At 38.3% G+C, this 24,038-nt stretch overlaps 1 protein-coding gene across 1 annotated transcript in view; it reads right to left on the bottom strand.

The window, feature by feature from the left end:
* The window catches only part of ABCC4 (ATP binding cassette subfamily C member 4), a 151,342-nt gene that overhangs the window by 7,928 nt on the left and 119,376 nt on the right, over positions 1 to 24,038 (bottom strand). Inside the window, exons 27-30 of the mRNA XM_054087756.1 lie at positions 22,925 to 23,014; positions 22,277 to 22,449; positions 16,005 to 16,110; positions 840 to 974 (exon numbers count right to left, since the gene is read on the bottom strand). Coding sequence (XP_053943731.1) covers positions 840 to 974; positions 16,005 to 16,110; positions 22,277 to 22,449; positions 22,925 to 23,014 — 504 coding nt within the window. The remainder of the gene's footprint in view (positions 1 to 839; positions 975 to 16,004; positions 16,111 to 22,276; positions 22,450 to 22,924; positions 23,015 to 24,038) is intronic.

Genomic DNA, 24,038 nt, shown 5'->3' with positions numbered 1-24,038 from the left:
AAAAAAGAAATCGAGCCAAAAGCTAGTCAAAATGAGTTCCTTAATGCCAGGTAAATTTTTTATCTTCTTAACTCTACTTCAGCTTTCCAGCTGAAAAGTGGAGATGATATAGCCTCACCTGATGAAAATTAATCCATTGATGTTTCTTAAACACTTTGATTGCCAGAGGAATGCTTACATTAATAATAACATTACATTAATAATAACATTACATTAATAATTCTGTACTCGGAGTAGGATTTGAACAGCGAGCAGTAAATCGGGCACAGCGCCTTGTAGGGAACAAGGGGCAACAACACTTTCAACAGCTATTTCTTAGTAGAGCCCTGCTCAACCTATGTATGGAACGGAGCAAGAGTATAAGAACAAAATATGAGAAAGTACAAAAATAAGAATGTGATCACACTCATCACAGCACAGGTACTGAACCTCAGCACAGGTACTGAACCTCAAACTAAAATTTGATGGGCTCTTTAAAAAATATAGAAAAAACAGATAAATGCTGGACTCTGGAACCCTAACATGTTTTTACAGGAAGTTTTTCCAAGATCAATGCCCAGCACAGGTGAGTATGTCATATATTATTTACACTTATCATTTTGTGTACAGACAGAAGGATGCAGGAAATCCAAACAGTCTTTCAACTGAGGGTACACAAATACCCTTATCATTTGGATGTCTGTGTATATCCCACTAAAAAAAGCACTGAAAATTATGGTTTTGCCTTGCAAAGCTGACAGATTCTTTAGCGGAAGGCTTACTCATACAACACTGAATAGGCTAACTTGAGATAAACAAACTGTAGAGACAAACTTAATTATCCCTTCTTCTAAAATTACCCGTTTTGCTGTTTCAATCAGAGAAGCCGCTTCAGTCTTGCCCACTTGTTGCACCATTTTGTAAAACAAGCCATCTTGCTCTTGCAGCAAAATGTAAGGTTCACCATATTCTTTCAGTCTTCCTGCATCCAAAACCTGTTAAATCAGCAGAAACCAACATATTAACATAAGAAATTCAAACCCAGATGTTAGAGACTACAAGTAAGGGGGGGAACGTATGCACTTCAGTGCTAAGACGAATTTTGTATCCTGAAAATGAAATACGTCCGCTTCAAACTAGCATAGCACTTTTTCAGTTTGTAGACCTGTTGTACAATTTGAAAATGCCCTACAGCCATTCCACCTATAGGAATCCAATGCAAAGATATGCAGAATATGGAAATACAATGTTTGTGAAGCCAACAAAGCAGATTATAAGATTCATTGTGTAAGAAAGAAACAAAGAGGTCTAAAAATGGGCTCTGAAGTAAACAGCTGTGGGTAAAAAACATGCAATAACCACCAAGACGGTTAGAGAACAAGTAGGTCTTCTGGATTAGAGGAGGTGAAGATGTAATTAAAGAAAATGAGGGTGTTGCTGAAAAGATAAACAATTTCTTGCATCACTTTTTGCCAACTATGTATTAGAATGATACTTACCCTGAACCTATTCTTTCTACATAAAAAAAGATGAGATGCCACCAGGGACATAGGTACCAAAAAGCAAAGAAGGGAGAAGGAAAAAAACAACAGAGACATTAAGAAGGCATTAAATCAGTAAACCACAGAGGATATAAACAGTCAAAAACATTAGAAAATTTAAGAACAGCCTAACTGCACCTCTAAGAAAAAATTCTTATACTAGTGACTATTTAAGGACTGCATGGAAGCAAATATTGCACTTATGTTTTTAAAAAAAGCTTATATGATACATTCAGGGTACTTTTAGACTAGCATATATATTTTCAGATAAGACAGCAATTTAGTTAAAAAAAATCATTAAAACACAAGTACAAGAAACGCAGATCACAGGTAGAATTTGTTCTCCACAGTTTTAGCAAAAGTAAATTCTGCCTCATAAATCTGACACAATTCTTAATGCATCAAAAGAAAACTAAAGGAGAAATGGTTTATGTGGATTTCCAGAAAAGTATTGAGTGTAACTTAACAGCTGTACTACACGGTACAAAAATATTTCAAGAACCTGGACAGAAAACAGAGATAAGAAATAAACGATGCATTTTTCTTTGTGGAAAGCTGAACAGGTAGGAAATGGTGGGAACCACATCATACTGGCAGATGTGGTAGCTATGTACAGGTTAGTCATCAGAAAAAGGATCACCTGCAAATGACATAAAAAGAGCAGAGGAGATTCAGATACACCTAACTAACTTAAAAGAATGAGAAACACAATAGCAGGGAAAAGTCAATATTGACAAACGTAATGCACTCAAACACTTAGAGCTGGCTTATAAATTAATGGTATTGACTCAAGAAAGAGATTCGGGTATCAGTCTGCAAGTTCAGCACTTTAGCCCATGTGTAGGAGCAGTGGAGGTGAAGAAAAAAAGAGAAAGAATTTATGTGAGAAAACAACGTAATTCAGAAAATATTTTTGTTCTTATATATATAAAAAACCTGAATACCCATGGCATACTGTTGAAAAAGATATTGCCACAACAGAGGGACTTCAAGGACTTGCAACCCCAGCCATAATTGTGGCGTACATACTTGTAAGAAAAAAAAAAAAAAAGATCTGAAAAACTGAAGCTCTTGATTTCAGGAAAGAAATGAATAAAAGGTATTGTGAGGACAACTTCCAAAATAACAAAATCCATTTCCAAACTTCTGTTTTAAGGGAGGAACTCCAATAAGCTTGCAGACGAATTCAGTGCCCTGTGAAGGAACTTTCAAATGTGCAATTTTTGCCTGTGCAACTTCTTAAAAAATCATCCTCCTGATGGTCAAGAATTCAGCACTTCTCCAAGTGGCCTGGACCCCCGTTAATGACAAAACTCACAGTAAAGTAGGACAGCTGAGCTAATTCTTTTGCCCACATGAGTGTGGCAATTCCACTCTGTTGAGATCGCTGCTAACTTGTTTGACCCCAGGGACCCAGCACCAGGGGTGCTCAAGACCAGGTTGGATGGGGTCTTGGGTTGCCTGATCTAGCAGGATGTCCCTGCCCATGGCAGAGAGGTTGGAGCAAGATGATCTTTGAGGTCACTTCCAACCCAAACTGTTCTTTGGGCACCCAACTCCTTTGTTTCCCGTTCAATTGAGTGCATGGCATTTGAAGAGAAAACCTAATAACTCAGCCAACAACAACAGTGTAACTACATCTAATTCTATAAATTATATGCAGAGAAATATTAGTTATTTTATATATAGATTTTTTTATATATACATTTATTTGCTATTTTTAAATAGCAAAACTTAAAAACTTAGAGCACCCAACTTATACTAAGGGCTCGCCTTTGCAAGCAGTTTCCAATACTGTTTGCTGTAGAGCTGAAGCATGTTCTTGTGGAAAAGATTCAAAATATCAGCAGTATTGCATAGCACAATATATAGTCATTAAATACACAACACTTGCGGTATTTCAAAAGTATACTTGCACACATGTTGATATTTCAGTATACTCAGGCTTATTCCGTTTAATTTGAATATTTAAGGATTAATTACAGATATCATTTTAATTGCCATCTGCGACTTACCATAATACATAAAAATTCAGTACAGTTTCCTTAAAAATGCAATGAATTAATCTATATACAGTTCAATATAATATTTAAACTGGGGTGCCACTACACATGACATCTCTTGTGACTTGAATAAATGTAGCTTTTTTCAGCATAGCGGTAGATTATGTAACCACCCCTTCAAGAAGAAAACAAAAACCATCTTCATTTAATGTGTCCCTCACAAGTAAAGAACTAGAATAGAAAAGTAGAGGGGTTTTAAAACTTGTATTACTGTGGTATTTGAATTTTAACATCAATTTTGCAAATATCTGAAACAACCACAAACGTGGACAATTATTTTCCTGCAGAGAACCTAGGAAGGAAAAAGGAAAGATCTATTCTTCCTCGACAAGTTTTGAACAGCCAAGTCCAGAAGATGAACAGATAGAGTGAGCGATTTGTGCCTCGATAATAATTACATTCACATTTTAAACAAATCATTAATCTATTCATATCTTTTTCTTAGGGAATAAAACCAAACTTGCATTATGAAAACAGACAGAAGAAACATAAGGAAAATAAGCATATTACTTATATGCTCATGAGGTTCAACAAGGCCAAGTGCAAGGTCCTGCACTTGGGATGGGGCAATCCCCATTTTCAGTACACAATGGGGGATGACGTGCTTGAGAGCAGCCCTGCAGAGAAGGACTTGGGGGTGCTGGTCGAGAAGCTCGACATGAGTCAGTAATGTGCGGTCGCAGCCCAGAAGGCCAAATGTATCCTGGCCTACATCAAAAGAAGTGTGGCCAGCAGGTCAAGGGAAGTGATTCTGCCCCTCTGTTCCTCTCTTGTGAGACCTCATCTGGAATACTGTGTCCAGTTCTGGAATCCTCAATGTAAGAAGGATATGGAGCTGTTGGAACAGGTCCAGAGGAGGGTACAAAGATGACTGGAGGGCTGGAGCATCTTCCCTATGAAGACAGGCTGAGGGAGTTGGGCTTGTCCAGCCTGGAGAAGAGAAGTCTCTGAGGAGATCTCATAGCGACCTTCCAGTACCTGAAAGGGGCTACAAGAAAGCTGGAGAGGGGCTATTCGTAAAGGCTTGTGGTGACAGGATGAGGGGGAATGTGTATAAAGTGGAGAGGGGCAGATTAAGACTAGACATTAGGAAGAATTTCTTCACCATGAGAGTGGTGAGACGCTGGCACAGGTTGCCCAGGGAGGTTGTGGATGCCCCATCCCTGGAGGCGTTCAAGGTTGGATGGGTCCTTGGGCAGCCTGATCTAGTGAGATGTCCGTGCCCATCACAGGGGGGATAGAACTAGATGATTTTTAACGTCCTTTCCAACCCAAACTATTCTATGATTCTACTTCTTTAAAAAATTCTGAAATAAAAAAAAAAAGAATGAAACTGAATAGACAATATCATTCCTACAAGCCAGGAGTACTCTATAAATCCTATTGACCAAGGAAAGCACTGTTTCTACTAACTGTTGTCATCTATGAGACAATGGAGAGAATTTAAGCTGATGTACTTGGTAGTTCTACTAAGCTTTTATAAAAAAGTGCTTAGACAATGAGATAGGTTGTCTCCTTTGAAGAAATACAGGGTGATAAAATTTAAATAAATAAATAGGTACTTTGGCTAAGGCTTTGCATACTCTTACTCACTGACTCCAAGCCAAATTAAAATCATTAGGACTTCAAAAAGCCAGCTAATCATTCGGGAAAGGCGGAATCTGATGTTTACCAGCCACATATTTTCTGATCACTTTGCATGCAATGCTTATCACTTCACAATATGACCAAATTGAACTCAGATGCGTTCCAAGGCAGTTGTACCAGTGGAACTTGATACACAAAAGCCAGAGAAGCTTGTAGCTGGTGAAATCAGATAGGCACTATGATTATGTAGGACACACACAGAACTCTGAATCAGGCTAGGATTTCATTATAGACTTGTATGCAGATTTTGAGGGAGGGGGATTTTGGAGAAATCATTCCACTTTTCAGCTACTTGGTCTGACCTTTTGTAAAATGCACTGAATAAAGCCCCAAATAATTTGGTAGAAGTTAATTGCCTGAGAAATACTTTGACAGCACAGAGTAAAATAAAACAAACACACAAAAGCTACATAAACGCAAAGCAGCCATACGTAAAACAGGGCCAGATCCTCCATCATTTTGCACTGGCAGCCTCTTTTACTGCCCTGTTCCTGCCTTTGTAGTCAGATCTTCATGACTTCACCAGGCTGTTCTCAAACAGAAGAGTAACTCCAACAGTACAAAATTTACAAAATTGGCTACTGGTGATCATGCAAAAGAGCACACAGGAAAATTCTCATTCAATGGAATTCACTCATTTCCTTGTATAAGGTGAAACTGCTTTTTACTAACAGCTATCCTTACTCAAGCAGCACTATTCAGACATTTTATGTTCACAAAGGGCTTAGATGCTATATTCTTCTTGAGTAAAATCCTCTCTTGCCACCTAAACCCACTCCATCCGATGTTTCATCCTGGTTGAATAGTCTGGGCCAGTGACTGCTCATCCCAGTTGTGAAATTTTCATGCGGGATAGAAAGCAACATAGTTTTGAACAGCACTTTGTTTGACATGGAGGCACAGAATAATACAGAAAGTGTGATTAAAAACATGGCAGGGAAGAGGCAGAAAACAGAAAAGCAGTATTTGAATTCGATTGACCCGCAAAGGCAAGCATGAAAACAGAGTATTAGCCATGTAAATGTGTTGTTTATGCTAACTCTAGCTAGCACAGACGGACTATTTGACTATGCCACAAAAATGCTGATTAAGATTTGGCAACTATAAAATAGTTACCTATTTCTGCCTCATCTGTACCCCACCAGGATAACTACCTGTGTTCTGTCTAGGTCCACCTCTAAAATAATCCAAACTTTGCAGTATTTCCACCCCATAGCCTCATAGTTTAATGTATTAACTATGACAAAAAGCAGGGGAGGGAAGACAAAAAGGAAAACAAAAAATCAGGAAAAAGAAATCAGAAATCCATTTGAAAAAGAAGAAAGAGAAATGAGATAATGAATGATGAGGATACTACATCAAGATAGGCCAGATTCCAGCAGAGCCCTAGGCAGCAGAACCAGGACAGCACACTTTTCTCCCTGATGAGTCCTGCAACTAACCTATATTGCTCTCTTGCTTAGGATTTCAGAAAAGCAAAGATTAATTTTGCAAGTGAATTTAACATCTTCTTTATGAATTAATACAAGTAAAAAAAAAAAGTGTCATTAGCCACAGAAAGAACACAGACCTTTAAAGACGCTGTAACAAATACCATGTAGTTATGGTTATCCATAGACACAAAAAGAAAGTTCTAAATCCTGCATTTTCTAACTTTCAGCAACAAAGGCAGACAAACCAAGAGAACAATAGTTATAAAACATTCTGAGAAAAAAAAACAGTCCAAGGTTGGAAGTGTTCAGCAACAGAGGAGGGGGGCATGGAAATTTATTTCACTTATTATTGAGGACTGACTAGTGTTCCTATTCACGTTCATGTTCACCATAAAGCCAGAGGGAAAACGGGACATTTAAGAGTTGATCATAAATGTTTTTATTTCCTATTCAAAAGGAAAATAATTCAAGCAAATTATCTCCTAGGGAATACATCTGATTTAATTTAGACTTGGAGAAGACATCACCAAACAAAATTATTATTAAAGTTCAAAACTCCACTAGGAGTACAACTTTGAACAATGTTTTCCTCAGAGAACATACATCAAGATGATTCTCAATAAAGTCTTGGGAAGAGGATAATATTCAGGAGATGCTTCTGGTTACATCATATTATAAGAAATATATTTACCCAAGACAATACATAGCTTTGTGGGAAAGAGTCCACAGCCTGCGCTCCAGTTGGCGTTAAGTTCAGATGCAAGCACGTTCTGTCTCTTCCATCTCAACATGGTTTGTCAAAACAGATCAGAAACATGTACATACTGCTCTGAAAAATAATTTATAAATATCAACCTATCTAAACAGTTTTGCAAACATTGAAGAACATTGAGAAGGCTGCAAATATAACACAGGAACCAGTTTTAAGGTTTTTATTCTTTTCAAGGGGTTTTTATTTTTATTTTTTTAAAAATTTTTTGGTGACGGAGTTTTGTTTGGCTGTATGTCAGGTTTTTTGGGTTTTGTTTTTTTCAGTCTTCAGGTTTAATCTAAGCATTCCTTCTATATTAACTACCAGTAACTCCAGACAAGTCTGGCATCAAATAACATACATTTCATACATCATGCGTACAAACAAACACTCATGTATGCTCTGCTTTATCATCTTATAATCTGAATTACTGTTTTCAGACTTTCCAAATATTTCACCTCATCAGAGCTTAACTTTGCTGTAACAACGCCAAATCTGTCACTGGGATTTGACATGTACACCCTTGTCCACGTTCCCCACTTCACATATAAAGCAACTTCAGATGTCTTGTTCTGTAACCAGAAACAATGGACTTCTTTAAACTGAAATTATTCTTGAGTTATAACTTAGGGGAAATTGAGCATGCAATACTGGCTGTTAAATTCTAGCACATATGAGTTATCTTTACTTTTCTTGCAGAGACTTAAAAGTCTACCTTCTTTTTCTCCATCTGATGGCACGCCACTCTAAGCTGGCTGGAATGTTGTGGGAAAAAAACCCATCAATTATGTATGTAGTAATGAGTCTTATACTACTGATAATCATTCGATATTAAGTCCTGTATCTTGTTTGAGAAGTCTGTTAACCAGTCACTGCACATGCTTCTTGTACTGTTCAGTTTCCTCACCTCAAAACATCTGATATACTTGTGCAAATTCAACCTTTCCCTCAGCGAGTATGAAGGGACCTCGTGACAGTTCTTACCAACAACTGTACACACAGTGACAAAACTCCCCTTTAGTCAATCGGTAATGACTGTTTCCATCACTGTAAAGTCACATTTCTCAATCGTGACTGCAGAATGGCTCAAACATGTCCCTGAAGTGATAGAAGATACACTTCAGCTTAAGAAATCCCACTCTTTAATAAGGCTTTTGAGGGTTTTAGGAAGTTAGACAAGCTACTCTTTTCAAAAGGTTAAGGAATATCGTTGCAGATGACTGGGCACGTCTTTCGGTTTTATCAGTTTCTGATGACAACGAACTGGTGGCTCAGCTGCCATGCACACAGCCTTACCAAAAACTCTCTGCTCAAAGCATTGGCCACCAGCATGTCCTGTGCTAATTTGTTTTTAAACAGTAAAATAGAATTTCTGAGAGAGCTATAGCTATCATTCTGTAAGATATGTTAGTATTTCTAGTATGGTCTGGATTCCATACCATTCTCTTTGAAGAAATACAATCTGACTGTTCTGTCCTTATGCTGACAGAAACACATTCACACACAAACGCGTGAATGAGAGATCAAGGTTCATAAAACATTGGCTTCACTTCCTGCAGTAATTCAAATCCAGCTCTTCATTTGAATGCCCCCAGCTGAAGTACTGCTGTAATAACAAGTTGTTTTACTTAGGCAAAAGAAGAATCTTGTTGGGCAGCCCTCTCGAAATTGGAAGCAGCTTTCAAGAACTCAAAGATGCCATTGTTTTGGAGAGGTGTAGCTTAAAACTAGCAAAGAGAATCAACAATCCTAGTATCTTTTCAAGATCATTGGGATTTTGACTTATTTTAAAGACAGTTTTGCCAGGTTTGATATTTACAACTGTCATAGATGCCTTATTTCAGCTGACAGCACTTGCTTTGATACATGACCACGGCACATAACTCAGTATTTAATGCAAAATTATGAATATAGCAACTTTACTGTGGATTACTGAATTCAGATCCACAAGGTACTTTAAGTTTTCTATGAAGAAATACATGCCTAAATATCTTTGGAGATCTGATTCCTAGTTTCAAAAATTCGGCTCTCACAAAAGCTGCTATAATGCATTAAGCTCCCTATTCTTTTAACAGAATAGACTTCAAGAGCACAAGTATAATTTGCAATAATGTTTCGCCACACTCAGGATACTGGGCTAATATGCGGTCAAAAACCCTTCCAGCACTGTGTAGAGAATTAAAAAAACCAAACAAGAACTGTTTTATACCATTATAGTTCTCCTACTTCAAAATTTCAAAAGACTGAACAACAGCTCTGAATGCAGTCCTAATTACTTCTACTTTTCAGAAAATTTCATGTGTTACCAACCCAGGCTCCAGGAAAATCTATAGTCTTGCCAATTGCCCTTAGATATTTTACACACTTGAGGGCCAGTATCTGACAGCAGGTAGCTCTCCACCAAAGAAACAGTCCTAGAAGATAAGGGTCAACACTAATGACAACATACAGTTTTCACAAAGAACTGTTTGACATCTAGGACTGCATATTTCTGTACCCTGTGACTTACATAATCCTCCTTAAAAAGAATGTCTAAGATCAATTTTCCAGAAGAGATATTTAAATACATGGCAAAAAAAGCCACCAAAAGAAGAGCCAACAGACCACAGCATTTATGGCTCTAATTCACTATGACTCACTTAAGTGTACTACCACTATGTTCCTGCATTCTCCACACCTCCAGTGGAAGCTAGGCCACTGCAGCGAAAGCTCACATGAAGGTATCAGTAGGAGCTGGGGCTCCCCGACTCCTTCAAAAACTCCGCTTCTCACTGGGCTACAGATTCAGCCTCTCTCGTTCGTATTCTCACTCTTGCTCCATGACTCTTGCATTTATAGCAGCACAGTGTTTCAAAAGTTACGGTGGAGGCTGGCCTTAACCTGACCGCCCCGTGCATACTGGTTAGTATGACACTTTCCAGGAAATGGGGAGCATTGCATCCAGACCTCCACAGACAGAGGACAATGTAGAACACAGATTTCTGCACTTCCTGGAAGAACATGGTCATACTCATACTAAGGAAGGGCAGCACTGCCATCATAACATTCGTTTAGGTGTCTCATCTCCAACCGGATAGATGAAGGACACTAATGTGGAACACTGGGTCAGATACCAGATCTCCAGAGAGAGACAAGTGCTCAGACCTTGTCTACTGTATAGCATTTTATGTCTAGCTGTAGGTGACTCCCCTTTCACTATGCAAACTGCCTGGATCTCCCTCCAGAGCTTCTCCTTTCCTTTCAAGATGTTTACACCTACTCATGGTGGACTGATCTCCACCAAGAGTAGGTGTAAACCAAACAGTGCATGAAACACAGTGCCTGATTTATGCGGCTTAAATGTTCCACCATGGTAAACATACCGTAATGTCAGAAAAATGGGAACAACTGAACTTACCGGAAAGACAAGGGAAGTCATTTCCTATTGACAAAAAAACCAACTCAAGTCTGGCTGTGAAGTACATTGTATTGTTACCATGAATATTCGTTACTTCAGAATGTAACCACAACAGATTTTCCCATAAATAAATCATATCTCTTCCCATGATTCTCTTAATCAAAAACTTCCAATTTGAATTAAAAGCTTTTAATTATTACATCAAGTTCTGCTTGCATAAAGAGCTTCCATTTCAAAGAAGTATTACACTGATAAGAAAAGTCTCTGTGGAGAAACATCCTTGTCATTGGAAAACGCACAAGTTTTACTCTGTGGTTTTCCTATAGAGAGACCACGGCATAGCATATAGGACAGAAAACTGCATCGGGCTCTTGCCAGATGCTTATACTTAATTTGCTACTCCTCCACTATTTCCCTGGGTGAAATCCAATTTCTGAATGCTTCTGTTTTCCCTTCTGTAAAAACACAGTTTCTAAAAAGTATTTCTCAGCCTGCAGAAGGAAGCAAAGAGGAGGGGGAGGAGTGTGTGATAGGGATTTTACAAGATCCCACTGGAAGTCTTGGGAGTGGTGCCTCTTGGCTGCCCCAGGCTGCTCTTGACTGGGTTTGGTGAGCTGCAGATGCAATTTAGGGAAAAGGACCTCACCCTCAAAGGTTAGGACAGGACAGGGAAGCAGCTGTTGTGGTGGTGGTGAAGTTATGTAGAATGAGGGGCCAGTGGAGCAAGCCCGAGCTGAGCTTCTCCCAGGACTGTGGCATTTATCCCACCCTTCTCTTCTGCTAGGGAGCAGGGTGGCCCGGGAGCAGTCTTTGCCAAAGAGTTAAAATGGGAACTGCTAGCACCTGGTGGGAGGAGTTACAAATTGGGTTCTCAAACTAATGGAGAAAAAAGAATGAGAAAATGTCCTATGAGATTCAGGAGCAGCACAGAGGGAAGGAAAAATTAAAAAAAAAAAAAAAAAAAAAAAAAAGTTTGAAAACCACTGGATTATAATTTTATGGTAGTATTATTTGATGGCCTGACTTAACAAGTCTTTCCAACTTTGGTTCCAAAGATTGTATGGATACTTCCCTATCTTATCCAGGTGTTTGAAGTTAATTAATTAATGTTTGTAAAGAGCATTACAATTTCCAGATGAAAGGTCCTATGCAAGTGCAATGTAGTATTACTCATTGAGGTGACTGGGTTAGAGAGTATCACATTACACAATACAGCTCTTCCCTCAATGATTTTAAGCGTTTGAAGTTCTGATAAAATGTATTTATCACTAAGATAGATATAATGGAAATACTTCTAAGGCGTGACCTGGATTATGAAACCAGAGGTATGGTTTTGGGAATGGAACAAACGAGAATTAAAACAACTCCCGAGGCCAGACTTGTCTACAGTCATATAGAATGTATTCTGTTCTTCCTTTTCTCCTCTTCAAGTAGGCTTTTCTTCTCTTCTAAAATAGAACTGGTTATTATGATGGGTGTGAGCAGACATGCAACAGTTCACATTCAGTTCCTATTTCCATACTCATCCAACTTGACATTTTCTCATGACTTTCTCAAAATTATTTTATGGGTTTTTTTTTTTTTTTTTAATGTTTGGATTAACTCTGAAGGTAAACATTTTCATTTTGGAAAGCTTGGCTTTGACCAGCAATTAAACTGAATTAAATCAAAAGCTTGCGGACAACACCAAACTAGAGATTGCAGTCAATACACTTTAGACAAGGTGGACATTCAAAGCTATTTAGACCTAGACAGGCTAAAGGAATAGGTCAGCATGAACTTCATGACATTCAACAACGAGAGATGCAAAGTCCTGAATCTGGAATGGCCTGGTCCCCCTGCATCAGTACCAGCTGAGGAGTAACTGCCTTGGCACCAGCTGTGCTGAAAAAGAGGTGGGGTCTTGATGTTGAGAAAGCTAAACAGAAGTCAAGCAGTGCGACATGGGTATCAACAGGAATGCAGATCAAGGGAATTGCTTCATTCATTACTCATTGGAATAGATCTGGAATATGGTGACAAGTTTTGACTCTTTAGTATAAGAAAGATAAAGGTGACTTGGAGCAAGTTCGAAACAGGGTCTTCAGGGCAGTAAGTGGACTGGAGTACTCGACCTATGGGGAGAGGCTGACAGGCTCATTCACCTCGGAGAACAAATGGCTTCAAGGGACTTAACAACAACTTTCCCATACCTACAAGGAAGTTACAGAGAAGGCAGAACCAGGCTCTTTAGCAAAATACACAGTGGGAAAACAAGACACAATTGCCATAAAGTGAAGGGTGACTTCAACTGGATATAAGGAAAACAAGATTTCACGGCAGATAATTAACTATTGGGGCAGGTTGTCCAGAGATTGTGGAATCTCTGTCTTCTAAGGGTTTTAAGACTTAATTGGAAAAAGACTCAAGCAACCTGATCTGAAATTAATGCTGACTCTGCTTTGAGCATGAGGTTAGACTAGAAACATCCTGGAGTTCCTTTCAATCTGATTCAATGGGAAGGGAGGGAAAGCAAAGTTTATGTTCAGGTTATGTATACTTGTTCAGGAATGGGGGCTTGGACTTTTGTCATTGAATTAAGAGAGTTGAACAAGCTTGCTCAAATTTGTTTGAAAAATAAAATTACTCATTAACTGTCAGAAACAGCTGTCATTTATTCCAACTTTCAGGTTCCATCTTTGTTGTTCTTCTTCTAATAAACTTACCATGATAGCAAACAACAGAGATTTGGGATGGCCTATAAATAAAAGCATTATTGCAGCTAGAGGTTCTTAAAAACCATTTTTTTTTTTTAAAAACAGGGTTTTTAGTAATACTGGCTAATGGAAGAAAAATCAGTCTGTGCATTTACTCTTAAAAAAGATGCTGCATCAAGTTAAATTTCTGAATTCCTAAAACATATTATCGACTAACCAACTTTTAAAATACACTGAAAGCTTTCTTTAGTCGAGTATTCTCAGTTTTTGTGATATTTATGTAAACACCATGAATACTGTTTTTTTTTGTTAGCAGCACACATTAACCGTCAGTCTTTTATAAGGATATCCTTTTCCCTCTCATTTTTAACAAAGATTTTTCTTATTCTTCCTAAATTCTGCTAAATTTGCACTAGGAGTTATATGCTGAGTAAAACCAAGTAATTGAAAGTGTTACAAAAGTGCACCTGCTGTAACTCTGATCATTCTAGGTATGTGATCATATTTCTGATTTGCCCAGAAACAGAATCAATAACTGAAAAAAGATGTCAAGAAAACATGTTTACAAAAAAGTCACATGTCAGTTTCCTCCCTTTTTCTGTCCTGTGCTTCTCGCCCTTCTCTCCCTGAAAAATTACAGAAATCTGTAAGGAGATCAAAATGGAACAATGTAAGAAGATCAAAAATATTTAAGAGTTACTACTGACTGCAGACTAAAAGACATCTTCTGGAAAGTCTGTTCCTTAATACTCTAAAGGCATTGGAAAATGACTGTTAGACAATGTATGAACATAAATGGACTTCTAGGAAACTAGAAATCTTAATAGTGGCTAAACTAAAACAACATAAGGTTAAGAATAATATACAGTCTCTAAAAATGCAATAGAGTAGCTATACAGTTGGTAATACTACCGAGCAGTTTGGGGAGAAGGGCTATTTCTATGCTTTGTTCCAATGATTTTAATGATTTTTGGCAAAAAAAAAGTAAATAAAACATCTAGTTTTCCTTACATCTGCTTGATACTAAAGGTAAAACTAGGAAAATATCATCATGGAAAGAGTATTCTGTACATAACACGTTAATGGTAGTTAATGAATCAAAACCCACAGAAATCCCTCTGGACAACTAACAAACACACACAGCTATTAATCAGGTCACAGTTGTTTCCTCACAAGTCTTTTGTTCACTTTAGTTGTAGAAAACACCAACACATCCATTAGACCTGTGGGGAGGTATTCACCAGTGAAGAAAATATTTATTATATGCTAAACGTTTGCAATTATATGACTACTTATGGCAGTTCTGCTGGTTTTCCTCTTTGTAAGTAAACTATAATCACCCAGCTCACATTCTACTGTATTCTACCCCTGAAAACACCACTCACCTTAGTAGATCCAATTGTTTCATATTGTGTACTTCAAGCAACTATTGTAACTCAAAGACAGATTTTACAATGTTTTGGGCATTCAGTGAAAAAAAAAAAAAACACAGAAAGAATTTATATGCTGCATTTAATTTTCATTTTTGCAAAACAAAAGTTGAAGGCAGCATTTTTTTAAGGTTACCACCAAGAGGTGAAGGGTAATTTCTGCTTGAAGCCCAGTTAAATTTGAGTTCTGCTCACGAACGCAGTTTGTTCACTACGTCAGTTACTTCATTAACTGGCTGTGGAAAAAAAGTGTTTGGAAAGAGCTCCTGTTCCTACTGCAGAAAATTGCAAAACTGCAGGCCGCACATCATTTCAAGGACATAAACTAGCCCAATTTCCTGAGAGACTAGGGATGACCACTGCCTTTATGAAAGGAATATGCAAGTATTTCCAAATTTCTGAGTGTGTACCATACACTGTGGGGCAGAAAAACTAGCAGAGAGTATTTCACAGTGGCAGTCTATCACTGCTCTATTAGGTACAAAGATGGCAGAGGCTGCTAGATTTTTAGTGCTTCATCTTTTCTGTCTGAACCTTGTTTTAGAAAGCTGGCCATGCCCATTACCTCACCAGTCTAGTCCCACTTCTGCCACCACCACCCTTGCCCCAGGGTAGCTGATGCTTCCTTACCTCCACGTCTCCTGCCCCAGAACCACTTCCTCCTCACACATCCCACACCACTACCTATTGTCACTACCTCCCCAGCCCACCGAGACTGAATTAATAAACCTGACCAAATCCAGCTGACCCTGTCCAGAGCCTCTTAGGAGTGTCTTCACAGGCTCCTGGTGCTGGCAGGGTTTATTTGCTCAGCTCTGCCGCTGCGCCTCACCTGCAATGGGTTCATGCCCTGCAGGATGGAAACCACAGGGCCAGACAATGCAAGAAGCCTTTTCAGGTCATTACTTCAAGAGTTTTATGAGCTGCAGATCGCAGTAACTAGGATAAGTCTAAAGTACAATTTTAACCTCTGCCTGCTTTTGGATTAAAATCACGAAAGAATCAGTCACATTACTCTTCTTCAGTAAAAATAATAAGAAAGAAAAGGAAGCAGTTGACTGTCTTACCATAATCCTGTCACTGTCAATAATAGTGTTCAAGCGGTGTGCAATGGTCAGCACTGTGCAGTGAGCAAACTTTTCACGGATTGTCTTTTGAATGAATTCATCTGTTCTGAAACACAGCAAAAGCAATGCAGACAGAAATAAGATGTTTGCATGGATAACCGGCAGGCTGGATTTATGACTTCATCAAATATGACTGTATAGCAGGAAATACATTTCTGAAGTCATTAAACTGCTTCTTCCTCTCATTGTATTAGATGACTTGGAGCCATATCATGAAACATGCTCAAAAATCTGTCCTCTAATACTTGAACAGGAAAGAGTTTCTTATTGAAAGCAGAGCGATAGCTTTTATTTCAGGACACTAATTTCCCAGGCTTTTGATTGCAGAAAGAGGAATATACTGTACAATCAGAAACTCCTACAGAGTCCTACAGCAAAAAAAAATCAATGTTATTTTAAGCTTTAGTTGATACAAGCAGTGAAGAAAAGCTGGTGGAAGTAAATATCCATTAAAAATCAACTGAAGAAAAAGCATAAGACAGCCTATAATTAAGGTTCTTGATCTTGACTGCAAAAGGGGATCTTACAAAGGAGGTGGCTCAAAAAACTTGAATACAGGAAAACAAGGGTTCGGCTTATTCTGTCAATCAAGTGTTAACTGGACATACAAGGAAAGGGATAAAAGCTTTCAAGTTGAGGGTCTTAACCTAATATATGAATTAATCAACTAAGGATATCAGGAGGAAACATAAGACTTATAAAGAATGAAAACTAAGCTAGAACACATCACTTTAATCCCGTATTTCAGTGTCTAACTGTCACAAATAAAACCAAGAGCCCTGAAAAGTAAATTAAATTAAACCAAAAGATACACAAGATACTAAAATGTTGTTGAACTGTATAAACAAGCATTAAAGCAAAAGAAACTCAATAGTGATAAAACTGGAGATTATTCGAGTAACTAACTGTACAAGACAAGGAAGCTTTGGCATCACCTAACAAAGCATGACAGTCAGGCTTAAATGCGGAAATCTAGAGTTTTCTCTAGTCAATGAAAGGTGAAAGGCATGGCTGGAAGATGAATCAGAGCACCTGAATCAGGGCACCCTCAGATAATGAATGCCCTCTAGAGGCACCTGACAGCCCACATTGCACAGGAAGCCTTGGCTCCCAATCTGGGCACAAAGCCAGGCCATGTGAATGCTCACATGTTGCCTATCAGCCTTCAAAAGACCCATGAAAGGCGACAATGAAGAAAAAGGTAATGTGGGAATGCAGGTGCAGAAATTCAATTTGTCATTCCCAGATAAAAAGATCACACAAATTGCTCAAAATATACTGGCTAGAGATGGATGAAGCTCTAGCCTGGAAGTCATGCACTTAAAGGCATGGGTAGGATTTCTATCAAAATATGAAATTTTACTTTTATATATGACTGGAGAAAAATAAATGCTGTGCACAGAGTTAAAACAATACAAAGGAGATATCTGGACAAACTGGCATATTCAGGCAGCCATATTAGCTTCAACCAGTTGCTTGCAAAGCCTTAATTCTTCAAAACTGTTAAAAGTAAGAGGAAAAACAAATAAAATACAAGAAAAAATTATGCAACACATCTTCTGACAAATTATTATGTTCGGAGAGAAGTAGTACTCTACATTGAATCTGTCTGCACATAATAAATATTTAGTATCACTTCGTAAATTAGGAAAAAAGAATTGTTCTGATGCCACTATGTCAGGAGGCACTAACAATAAAAAGAGGACAAGACAACACTGGAAGAACAGGATGACTTAGAGGAACAGAGTAACCATTAAGTCTCCATGGCAGAAAGCACAAGCTCATGCTCTTAAGGACTGAACATAACTTCTGTCACAAACTATGTTTAAGCAATCAGCATGACAAAGGAACAGACAGATCCATGATGATGACAGAACAAATCAGAGAGAAGACATACAGTTAGGTAAGACAACAGTTAAGTAAGACTTCCCATGCATGCTGTCTGTCTTCTTCATCTGGGGAGAGAAACATTTAAACTCTGTCAAGAATTTAAGAGAACAGGTTTCTGGGCCATAGTCTGAGAAAGCTTGGTCCCTCCTACTCCCTAAAAGAAGCTTAAGAATATGGTGGGAAGCAGGTGTTCCTCAACTCCTCCTTTTGAACCAAAGCCAGTACGCAAACAGGGAAAGAAATGGGAGGACAAGTCAGGACAGAGCCAGACTCTCTAGTCCTGTGTGTTAACAGTCATCTTAAGAAAAGGAAGTTGTTTATCCTTAATATCCCTCATCACAGCAGCACCAATGCTTCCACCTCAGTATTAATTTATCTATCTTTTTTTGCTGTTCTCTCAGCAGTGTCTCAATGACCTGGCTATTCTTAATTTCAAAAGTAAAATTAAAAAAAAACAAATCGGGGCCATACATGAAAACGCTCAGTAAGGAAGCGGCTTATATAAGCAATGGGATATATTCTCTGCAATGGTTAGAAGAGTGAAATGAAAGGTTCAATACTCCATAGAATTATGTAAAAAACCTTTATTCTTTCCTTATAGTCAAGCTCAAGGTGATGTTTCTTGCAGAGCTGCTACAGAGCAAAGAATCATAGCTTGCTCAGGAATATTGAAAACAACTTTCTAAAGAGCCCAAAATGACTTGTAACTCTGAGGTTATTCCTACTGTTATCTCAGGAGAATATCTCATACTGGAACAACCCTGTCCTCTGCATTCATTTATTATATCTTCCTTTATTATATGCTTTCATTACAGCAACATCTCTTCCTACATTTACAATAGAAACCATTCCTCATTCTTAGACAGATACTATCAAACTACTATCTTAAACAGGTATTTCTTGAATATAAGCTCATCCCCAATAAGAAACTGCTGGTCATATTGTGGGTGTGACAAATGTTCTAAAATGAGAATACAAAGTAATTGGAAACAGATCTAACAGCTCCATCTTCAAATATCGCAGTATGAAATCTCATGCAGGCATGTCTGCTTACAGGGATTTGATCAGACCCTGTCTAAGGTTCATGGTAGATCTTGGAGTATAGTTTTTGGGGTGGCAGTAACTTTCAGAAGAATCTTGGAAAGACGGTAAAAAAGGCAAGAAAATCTAAAAGACTAAGAAAAGGATCCATGTACAGAATTATGTGCTGATAGAGTGTAGAGACTATATGACATGCCAGTTAGAGCTATCTACCCTCTATAAAATTGCCAAAGGAAGCAGCATTTTTTTCACTTCTTCTTCTCAGGGCATAAATGGACCCTTTACGGTGCCTACACACAATGAGAAACTTGTGAGGCAAGTGCCAAATGATTCCGTCACTCACTTCAATGGATCAAACCCCATCATCTTCTAAGCACATTAGAAACCAAAGATGAACCTGAATACCAAAACCAGGGAGGCTGGATAACAAAAGTCCAACCCTAATCTGATGACATGAAAATAGGAACCATGATACTTCCCAGCACAAGGAAAAGTATAATAAGAAAGCACAAAATGGTGTTATAGCTATCCCACTGGCACCATGGGTCAAGGATCTAACACCAAGTTTCATAGCAACCCACGATGTGGTCTAACCTGAATTAGTTGACTATTTAAAAAGAAAACTATCTAAAGAGCAAGAATAAATACGACTTGAATAAGAAGCAACCATGCTGCTGACAAGAACACTGGCTAAGTCATTATCTTCAGCTAAACATCTTCCTAGGATTGTCCTGGAAGCATATCTTACACTACACAATTCCTAAGTGGCTTTGGATAATTTCTCCAAAAGAGAAACAGTTACAGATAGCAGTTAGATGTAATGAAACCTTAAAAGGTAAGCTGGCTAATGAACTGAACTATATGCAATGGCTGTTTTTATCAGACTCAACGAACAACCAATGCAAAAACGTGGCAGTGGAGTGGTTCCAAAAAGTTTTGTCCTTTATTAGCAGTAAACATAGGAGTTAACATATAATACTGTAGTCAGTGCACAGAAAGCCTAATTAAGTTCAACTTACTCAGTATTTAGAAAGAGCCTCAGTTACTAAGGATTTTGTTTCAATATATCACCACAGCAACCCCAGAAAGTTTTTCAGCTCTCCTGCTCCAGAGTTCATAAACCTTTCCAGAATGGTTCCACTGCTTTAAAATGACCCCATTCTTCAGGTGAGAATGCCACCAAATTTGTTCTTTCCCTTATGATGGCACTGACACCCTTGCAGCACACAGAGCAGTTGGTATCTACAAGAAGCAAAGGGTATAATAACAAGGGGACATATGGGAGCTGGAAGATGTAAGAAGGAGGGAGAAGGATGAACTCTCAATTCCTTCCCTTCACTCTTTTGCTCAGCTTCACTCAGCAGCAGACAAGAACGGCCTAGCTGAGCTGGAAAAACATGGCAGGGAGTCCTTTAACCCTGGGTAAGGCACACTGCAGACCTCACAGCCTGCTGTCGCATCTACTGCAACACCCTTCCTTCTCCTCACCATGCCGCAAAACTCCGCCTTGTCATATTTACTTCCAGGTCGAACTAGTGAAGGGACACCGTTGCAGCAGCAGCTGAGACAAAGAGATCAAGAGCCACAAAAACATAAAAAGAAATAACATCTCCAGAGCCAGCGGCAGCTCCCCATGGTTTCCTGGTCCCAGGTGCTTGATAGAATGTGTGCTTGCCGCCAGGCTAGAGACAAGGATGCCAGGTATGGGAGTTGTGTATCAGAAGAGGAGGAGGTTTTCCTTACAAGCCAAAAATGCCCCCCCTAATTGCTCAGTTAAGCAGCCCACATCAGCATTTCCTGATAGAAGCGTGCTATCAGATTGCACAGATGAAAAATACCCAGCTCTAGTTATACCAACACATTAAGGAAAAGGTAATAGTGACTGTAATGCAAACTGAATTCAAAGAAGTTCCAAGTTATTATTTGTATTGTTATGCCCAGAGTTGATACAAACAAACATTTACCTTATTATAATATATATTGCAGCACACACTAATCAAGATCAATTAAATGGATAGTGCAAGTTGAGAACACACACATGCAAGATGCCAAAATAGGGAGCATGAGTAAGATGGCATTAAATTTCCACAGCTATGATTAATCACAGTTAATCTATCAGCCAAAAATAAACTAATATTAAAAAATAAAAAAAAAAAAAAGAAGAGAATCTCTGGGAAGGGAATGCACTTCTCTAAAGGTTTTAGAAATTCACTGTCAGCTGAACTGCAAAGTCACACCAGTGGCACCACTTCTCCCCCAAGAAGATGTTATAAAAATGAGTCACGCCCAGATGACATACAAAATCCTTAATGCATCTGTTTGAGGGACTTGCTGTGTTATTGTCCTCTTTGGACTTTGAGTTCTCCCTCAAGCCATAGTTTGTTGGAACTATATATTCAGCCTAGACTAATTGATGCAGTACGTTTACAGTATTGTTTCCAAAATTTTTCCACCAGTGATTCAAATGTTTAAAAAATTAACAGTGGGGGTACTTAGCTATTGGAACAATTTAACAACGGTTGTCATTGAATTTTTTTTTCTATTGAGGTTGGATGTTCTTCTAGAAGTACACTCTAGTTCAAACAGGAATGAATTCAGGAACATTCTGCCAGCCTGAGTTATACAAGACAAAATAATGAATGATAAATGAGTCCCTCCTGTAGCTTTAAACATCTCCAAATCTGTTTTACAATTCCTGTGGTGTTTAGGACAGCTTACCTTTTCCCATCCCGCCCTATTTTATCTGTACCTTATTACACCAGCACCTGAGCCATCTGGAAGGACAGCATCTCATAACCAGAAGTACCTGGATTTGCTTAGAACTATTTTCCACCTTTCTAGATTTGGTTTGGGGGAAGCAGGGACGGGGCGGGGGAAAGTTATTTATTTAGATATTTATTTTCAAGACACATTTTGTCTTGAAATCAACAGAACTAAACTTATTTCATGGCTATTGTGATGTTACTGACCTGCTTTTCCAAGGCAGTTCTTGTATTCTTGTCAATGGCTGCAGGACAAACAACCTTTGAATATTAATTTTTCTACTCTATGGAATGCACTGAAATTAGAGGTATTTTGACTGCTTAATTTATATCATCTGTTCACTATCCAAAGCTTGACTACTCCATTTTGCATAGACAAATTATGATACTACCACGGAAAACATCAAATAACAAAACAAACTGCAAGAAATACAAATTAATGAAGTTCACCTCTACAATACATACGATCATATTAAAACCAAACCCAGCTCATCTTACCATGATAGAATTTGTTTTTACCTTGGGTCCACATTTGCTGTTGCTTCATCAATGATAAGGATCCGATTTTTTTTTAGAACCGCTCTGGCAAGACACACCAGCTGTCTCTGACCAACGCTAAAATTAGACCCAGATTCCGCCAGCTGCGTCTCCATTTTATTAGGTAGATCTTCCACAACCTCCTTCAGTTGCACCTGTTGACATGTCAACATATTGTAGGATGACTAACTCCCTTTTAAATCAGCTATTGTGTGTCTGATGACACAACAATAAGTATGCAAGGTTTACCTTTTATATTCTGACACAAAATGAGTGAGTGCCAAGTTGGATTGCACAGTGTGTCAGTTATTAGAATTCTAAAAACATTAAAGCACATTGTTAAGAATCTATTAATGTTCATTAAAACTGAGATATGAATCAAAATGTAAGCAAAGCATCATCCCAAAGGATAATTTTTTCATAAAAGACTTATAAAACTATATACCTGTCTACACACACATGCACAAACACACACATATAAAAACATGTACACAACGATCTACCTTCTTCCTTCAACAGCTATGCCCTTATCAAACCCGGTGAAAACATGTAACACCTAATGAACACAAACACTATAATGCTATTTGGCTTTTAAATATCAGATGTACATTATTAGATTTAGTAATTTACCTCTTCCAAGGCATTCCACAGCTCTTCATCAGTGTATTCATTGAAAGGATCTAAGTTTTTCCTCATAGTTCCAGTGAATAAAACAGGCTCCTAAAACCCAGTAAAATTAGCATTCCATTATAAACATAGGTTTCATATCGCAATGGGTAATTTAATAATAATCAGAACTAACCTATATCAACAATAGCACAGAAATATCCAACAACAAGCTATCTTTTATGAAATGCAAAGGAGTATTTCACAATAGTATGTTTAAAGCCAGGGGGGTGCAGGGGGAGGCAAGTGTTCAACCAGTCTGTATGAAGATAACTTACCAAACAGGACAAGTCTGTTTGCAAATTGCTGTACACAGTTATGTCGGTACTCAAATGGGCATTTACATGCCACTGTTTTAATGCCACAAGCTATATATATATATATGTATATGTGTGTATATATACACACACACACACTCTTACATGAAATCTTTGCTATCCCCCGATATTGTTAATGAAAACCAACATCTATCACTGTCAATGTGCTCACACTCCTAATTATGTTTGGGCAGTTTTGAAAATTTGTTTTTGAACTACACAAACCAGAGAAGAATCAAAGGCCTTGCAATATCTTTCTGGTCTTGCTTTTCGATCTGGTTGTGGGTGGGTTTTTTCCATTTCATACCATGAAAGCTCTTCAAACTTACCACCAGAACCCACGAGAAACACAGCTTTCATCATTTCAACATGATGTTTAAATCTATTACACAGAGAAGTTAATTTAAACTGCCACAGCACCAGAACAAGCTTACTTAGAACCGGAGCACTGCTGAGCAAAGCTCTAACCCAAAATACACCAGGCAGTCAAATCAGTACCTTCTCCCATTCAGGTACCAATATGGGTTTACCTGTGGTTGAAGTGGGTTCTCTTTCACATCAGTTCCCTTTCAGACCAATAACAGATCATTAATCAAACTGGCAAACATGAATTCGCACTGGAAAATGCAGTGTTTGAGAAGTGGGAAGACAACTTTTGGTCCAGAACTACTCAAGCAACAAATCAGCGCTCACCAACGTAAGTTGCCAAACCTGAGAGTCATGCACTGACACGACTTTTGGGCTAAACTCCTCTTAATACC

The sequence above is a fragment of the Cuculus canorus genome, chromosome 1, assembly GCF_017976375.1.
Source record: "Cuculus canorus isolate bCucCan1 chromosome 1, bCucCan1.pri, whole genome shotgun sequence".
NCBI classification, from domain to species: domain Eukaryota; kingdom Metazoa; phylum Chordata; class Aves; order Cuculiformes; family Cuculidae; genus Cuculus; species Cuculus canorus.
Note: the sequence above shows the minus strand (reverse complement) of the source record. Positions and strands in the feature narration are given on the sequence as shown.